The 7,197-nt window shown below is 38.4% G+C and overlaps 1 protein-coding gene across 1 annotated transcript; it reads left to right on the top strand.

Annotated features, from left to right (window-relative positions):
• Positions 1–382: 382 nt before the first annotated feature.
• On the top strand, positions 383–1,426 carry LOC120607077 (olfactory receptor 491-like). Its single transcript, XM_039868685.1, has one exon. It carries the CDS (start codon positions 494–496, stop codon positions 1,424–1,426), a length of 933 nt encoding a protein of 310 aa, XP_039724619.1. The 5' UTR covers positions 383–493.
• Positions 1,427–7,197: the final 5,771 nt, after the last annotated feature.

Raw genomic sequence — 7,197 nt, 5'->3', positions numbered from 1 at the left:
GAATGCATAAAGAGTGGTCCTAGAAAAGGATGAGTTTTGTATAAAGGAGGCTTAGTCTGAGGGGTTTCCAACTGGCAACTCTCAAAAATAACTGAAAGTTGGAAAGGTGCTTTAAAATTAACATTAGATAAATGAAAGGTGTAACTGAGATCCCAGAGAGTAATGCTGAATCATTCTCCTTTTTGCGGAGAGAAGAGACAAATATATATATATATATGTATATATATATTTTTATATACATATATATATATTTTTGTCTTTTCTCTCCGCAAAAAGGAGAATAATTCAGCATATGTGTGTGTGTATATATCTATATCTATATATATCTATATCTATATATCTCCTGTAGAACATCATATTTATAGGCTGGGGAGAAGAAGAAATCACTCTAAATGTGTCCGAGGAATAACCAAAGAAAACTGGGAATGTGTGGAACAAAAGCATAAAACAAATGATTATTGACATTTCCCTCCACAGGAATAATTCAGAGTAAATGGAAGTTGGAAACCACACCAGTGTGACACAGTTCATCATTTTGGGGTTAACAGATGATCCTACACTTAGTGTCATCTTCTTTGTGATATTTCTAGGAATATATGTTGTCACCATAGTAGGCAATATCAGTATAATCACTGTAATAAGAAGCTGCTCCAGGCTTCACACCCCAATGTATTTCTTCCTCAGCCATTTGGCTTTTGTGGACATTGGTTGTTCCACATCAATCACACCTTTAATGCTTGTAGGACTCTTTGGCCATAAAACAGTCCTCCCTGTCACTGGCTGTGAAGCCCAGCTCTATTTTGGGGTTACATTTGGGACAGCTGAGTGCTCCCTGCTGGCTGCCATGGCCTATGATCGTTATGTGGCCATCTGCTCACCACTTCTCTACTCCATCCACATGTCCCCCAGAATCTGCATTCTCTTAGTGGGGATGTCCTACTTGGGTGGATTTGTGAATGCCTGGACATTTACTGGCTGTTTAATGAGTCTGTCTTTCTGTGGACCAAATCAGGTAGATCACTTTTTCTGTGATTTCTCCCCTTTGTTGAAACTGTCCTGCTCGGATATCTCCATTATTGAAATCATCCCTTCCATCTCTTCTGGATCCATCATTGTGGTCACAATGTTTGTCATATCTCTCTCTTACATCTGCATCCTCATCACAGTCCTGAAGATGCGCTCCGCTGAAGGGAGACACAAAGCCTTCTCCACCTGCACCTCCCACCTCACTGCCGTTACTCTCTACTATGGGACGATCACCTTCATTTATGTGATGCCCAAATCTAGCTACTCAACTGACCAGAACAGAGTGGTGTCTCTGTTCTACGCAGTGGTGATCCCCATGTTGAACCCTCTCATCTACAGTCTGAGGAACAGAGATGTGAAGGAGGCCCTGAGAAAGGCAACTCTCAGAATACATTCTTAGGGTCCATTCTTGTCTTGTCTGATGAACTATAAAGTTTTTCTTTACCTGTATCACACTTAGGATCTACCAAATAGGTAGGCTGCATAACTGATTGCTTAGATTAAATTCATGACTCCTCTAACTCTCACTTTTTTTTCACAGGTCAACCAAATATTGTTACTGTAATTGTTACTATTTTTAATACTCGTAGGTTCCAAGTACTTTTTCTTATTTAGTTAATCGAGCAAACAATATTTTACACTTTGACATATATTAACTGGGTTATTCCTCACTAAAACCCTATGAAGTAGTACTATTATTTCTATTTAAGAACAAAAAGAAAATCAGTTGAGGCACAGAGACATTAAGTTCATTGCTGCAATTCATGCAGCTAGGATACTGTGGCACCAGCATTTGAATCCAGAAAGTCTGGGTTTAAAACCACTAAGCTTCTCCATTTATTATTCCCAGCAATCCCATGATGGTGGAATTATTAATTTCCTTCAATTTATAGATTAGAATTCTGTGTCTTAAGGAGATTTAATAGTTTGTCTGGAGAGATATGAACTCAAGTCCTCTGATTCTAGGAATCAAGTTATTTGATTCCATGCACTTAATGTGTACTGTAATGTCTAAATTGGTCTAATGACTTTGGCACTGCTACTCGCCTAGAGTGTTTCAGCAGAGCAATCAAGCCTAAGCTGTTATTTTGTATCATTTCCCTTGAACAAATTCTACCCCCAGGAAAATCTGGGCTGTTGCTGAGACCTGCACATCTAGAGGCTGAGAGGGGTCGATGGAAGGATAGAGAAAACACAAAGACAGCATACACAAAAGCGGGGGCTAAGTGGGACACTGCATTTTGCTTAGATACAGTGACCCCGAGTCAAGCTCACCGTGTTTATTATATACTTTTGAAAGTCAAGGAGGGAGTAGGAGTTTTCTTCTCAAGACTTGCACTTACTGGCAGCAATCATTTCTCAAGGCCTGTCTCTACCCAGTTACCAACACTAAACTAGAAGCAGCTGAATGTTAAGTGTTTCCCTTCTCTTTCCTTGGCAGATTGCTACACAGCCAAGCATGGCTTTGCCAATGCTTCGGCCACACGATCTACAACACAGTCAAGCATGGCTTTGCCAATGCTTCGATCAGGTCTGACTCAGATCTGGCTCTCTACAGGCTGTGAAGACATGTGAAAACAGGCATGAGGATGGGAAAACTGCGCTGATTCCCAGCTCTTAGGATGTCAGGTCTGGGTACCATAGTCACGTGATTTGACAGAATTCTATCCATATTTAAACAAATGATAAAAATATAGTCCTATTTGGCATAATGTAGACTTATTTGTAGGAATTAAAAAGGGTATCTTTTAATTCTTAGCATTGAAATTAATTTGTTAACAATCATAGTTCCACCATCTGCATTCATAAGGAAATTAGAACCCATTAAAAGAACTAGAAATGTTGTCAGAGATTACACTAAATATATTTCTTGTATAACAATCTACCCCGTTTGCTTCCATTAGACTAGAAAAGGTGCGAGATTTTCTGTAGTCAGGCTTTCCCAGACCAAAGCACAACTCGAGAGCAGCCGAAAGGAAGACTCAGAATATAAAAGTCCACGTCTCAGTGCAATGGGATGAAAGAAATGATGACTAGGAGATATAATATGTAACAAAATGGAAAATATTTATAATATGCTGCTAAGTTAAAATGTAGAATATCTATAATATTGCAAATTTTAAGTGGAAAATACATAACAAAGACTGAAATGTAACATAAATTTAAAAATATGAAATGATTTAAATAATGAGTAAAGATAACTGTTCTTCTACTCACAATCTAATATGTATTAATCCTCCACCACTAACAACCAATGAGAATACCAATATTTTCTAAATATATGAGCACTGGTTTGATGCCCAATTTTAAAAATTCAATTGAGGTTAACTACTTGGAGGTAGTGTCAGACTTCACAGGTTTTAGGGCCCAGTGCCACAAGAACTCTCCTCACTTCAGACACCAATTGTAAGTAATGGGTCCCCAGAGTACCCACACTTCTGTCCAGCTGGCTATAAAGTTAGGGATTAGCCCACAACACTCTCCCATGTTTGAGCCCTACAACTCTCTCCCAGGTTCGATAATTTGCTGGAATGCCTCACAAAACTCAAGGAAACATGTACTTACATTTACCAGGTAATTATAAAAAGTATCAGAAAGGATGCAAATTAGTAGCCAAATGCAGATACATAGCTGGAGGTCTGGAAGGGTTTCCAGGGCAGAAACTTCTATCACTATGATGCTATAATCACCATCCATCTGGACGTGGATGTGTTCACCAACCTGGAAGCTCTCCACTCCATTGTTTAAAGATTTTTATGGAGGCTATCTGACCAGCATTAAATCAGTCTCCAACCCTGACTCTTCCTTGCAGAACAGGGCGGGCAGACAGAAAATCACCAGCTTCTAATCATGGCTTGGTCTTTTTGGTGACTAGCCCCCATCCTGAAGCTATCAAGGAACCCAACAGTTGCTTCATTAAAACAAAAGATGCTCTTGTCACTCAGGAAATTCCAGGGTATTTAGGAGCTCTGGGCCAGAAACGGGGCGGGCGGGTGAGAACAAACATTAGAACAAAAGATGCTCCTTGTGCCCCTATTACTCAGGAAATTACAAGAGTTTTTAGGATGGCTGAATGAAACATCTGCTTTGGCATGAACCAGTAACTGCTGGCTTTGAATCCTGGCCACTATCTGTTGAATGCTGCATGCTAATACAAGTGATTAAATGTTTGTGTCAGATGTTGCTATAACTGTGACAGGCCATTACACAAACTCATGCTCCCCACAATAATGCCCCTGTGTTTACACTAATGAACTCATACTGGTGATCAGAATCTGAGCCTATTTATTAAATGTTTTGGAAATGTCCTCTGATGAATGTCTTTCTTATATGTCTGCATGGCTAGAAAGTTACAAGATCAAGAAGTCAAATGTTACTCCTAGCAGTGGTATCAGTAGTAACGCTACTGCAGTATGAGCCAAGAATATGAGATTGTTTACAACTTTTCTCAGAGATTTGTAAGTATTAACCCCATTATCCTAATAACCTTATGAAGCTCCTCCCCACAATTTGAATGTTAAAAGAAGATGTAACTGACTTATGTAAAAGCTAAGCAAAATCTAAAAGTTACAAATATCTTCTTAATAATTTAACTCTCTTTAAGGCATATACTCTGTTGAGGGAAATACACAGGGGCTCTTTGAGAATACAGGTGACCCTTGAACAACACAGGTTTGAACTGTGAGAGTCCACTTATAGCCGGATTTTTTTTTCAATAAATACAGCTAATGTGTTTGCTCTTACTTACGATTTTCCTAACAACATTTTCTTTTCTCTAGCTTATTTTATTGTAAGCATTTTGTAGATAATACACATACAAAATATGTGTTAACTGACAGTTTATATTACTGGTAATATTTGGGGTCAACAGTTGACTACTAGTATTTAAGTTTTGGGGAAGCCAAGGTTAGACATGGATTTTCTATCGTATGGGGGTTCTGGGCCCCTAAACCCAAATTGTTTAAAGGTCAACGATACTTCACTCATGGAAGACTTTACTCATCTTGGACATACTTCTTTCTCTCCAATCCTTTCTATTAAGCATAAGTACGGAGGCTTCTATATTAGATATCTCAGGCTAACTTGTAATTGAACAACTTTCTAGCACAAAATAAGAAGATAAATGAATATCTTTAATTTTTTTAAAGACAGACCGGGTTGCATTGAAAATTATGTAGCACCGTTCTTCTAGGGCCTTCCATTTTATTTAAAAAATAAAAAAACCCTAGATGTAAACACAACAAACAAGCATAAGAAGATTCTGAAGGAGGAAGATGAAGGCAGACATGTAGAGACTTAGGACCTGAAAAACAAATGGTGGTGATCGCTGGGTTCCTTATCACTTCCACAAATCCAGGACCGGGTTCTACATAAGCCTCCAACCCAGAACCACCAGAGAGGTAGACACAAAGAGCTCTCAGAAAAACTCGATTTCCTAGCCAAAGAACTGGAGAAAAGGTGGCCTTAACAGAACAGAAAATGTTTCAGCAATACCTTCCCTACTCCAAACTAACACCAATGGAAAGACTGCACCTTATTACCTCCAGTTTTTAGTGAGCCCAAGCAGGGAGCTGATCTTCACCCCATCCACCCTCCAGTTACTTTGCTAGGGTAGTGTCAGTGGAGTATAGTGAAGAATTGAGCTCCACTGTCATCAGGTAGCAATGAAACAATGAAGTAGGGCGAATAGTGTTCTGCTCACACCGACGCCAGTCCTACTCCTGAGTGAGCCAGTGGCGAGCTGAGCTTCCATCTCAGCCCTGCAGCAATGAAATGGTGTGAACCAGCTCTTCACTTTCCCTTTCACTAATGGAAGTGGGGCCCAACCAAGAACTGAGCTTACTTGGAAGTCACGTAAGTCAGTGTCACACTGTCACTGGGGAGAAGACAACAAGGAAGAAGGTTGAACTGAATGTCCACCTCACTCATCTGCAAGAAGGCAGTGTGAGTCACCAACTTCTAATCATGGCTCCATTTCTGCCAGACTTGTGTCAGTAGTGCCCAGCAGGAAGCTGAACATACACACTCACATGGTTGCTGCAGTGACACCTCAACAGGAAAACATTCTTCTAAAAAAGACTGACTATGTTCCAGATTCTCATACTATATAATCCTGAATGACTATGATAAAATAAAAAAAACGTCATACCACACAGGAAAATAATCACAACTTCAACGAGAGAAGACTACATATGCCAATACCAAAACAAATAAGATGTTGAAATCATCTGACAATAATTTTAAAGCAGTCATAAAGCAAATGCTTCATCAAGCAATCATTAATTTTCTTGAAACAAATGAAAAAGAAATAGGAAATCTCAGCAAGCAGAAGCTATGAAAATAACCAAGTGAAAATTGTAGAACTAAAAAAAAAAAATTCAGCAACGTTAAAAACAAAACAACTTGCTTGATGGGCTCAATAGTACAACAGGATAGAATCAATGAACTTGAAGAAAGATGAATAGAAACACCCGATCTAAATGGGAAAAAAATTGACCAGAGAAAGAACAGCACTACATGGATCTGTGCGACAATAAAAATGAGCTAACATTCATATTTCGGTGGTCTTGGAGGAGACTAGAAAGAAAGGGGGACTGAATAAGCATTTAAAGAAATGATGGCTGAAAACTTCACATATTCATGAAAGAAAGAGCTACAGATTCCAAAACCTTAGAAAACTTCAAACAAGATAAATTCAAAGAAATCCATGCCAAGACAAATATAAGTAAAGTTCTAAAAATTAAAAACAAAAATCTTGAAAAAACTCAGGGAGGAAACACTCATTATCTATTGAAAAAAAAAATATCGAAAACAACAATTTTCTCATCTGAAAGCATAAGGCCAGAAGGAAGAGGCACAATATTTTTCAACTACTAAAAGCAAATTGTCAAATGTAAATACTACATCTGGGAAAAATAGCCTTCATGAATAAATGAGAAATAAAAAATTTCAGATGAAAGAAAGAAAATCTGTTCCCAACAAATCTACCTTTATGTAAGGGCTAAAGGAAGTTCTCTACTGAGAATGTAAATGATAAGAAGACCTGTAACTTCAATATTTAAAAAATACATAGAAAGGTATGAACATGAAAAGATAACATCAAAACATGTAAGGTTCAGGGAAAGCAGGACTGAGAGGGAAATTTATAGCACTAAATGCTTGTATTACTTA

This window comes from Pteropus medius, unplaced genomic scaffold, assembly GCF_902729225.1.
Source record: "Pteropus medius unplaced genomic scaffold, Ma_sr-lr_union100, whole genome shotgun sequence".
Taxonomy (NCBI): domain Eukaryota; kingdom Metazoa; phylum Chordata; class Mammalia; order Chiroptera; family Pteropodidae; genus Pteropus; species Pteropus medius.
This window is presented reverse-complemented; position numbering and strand designations above follow the sequence as displayed.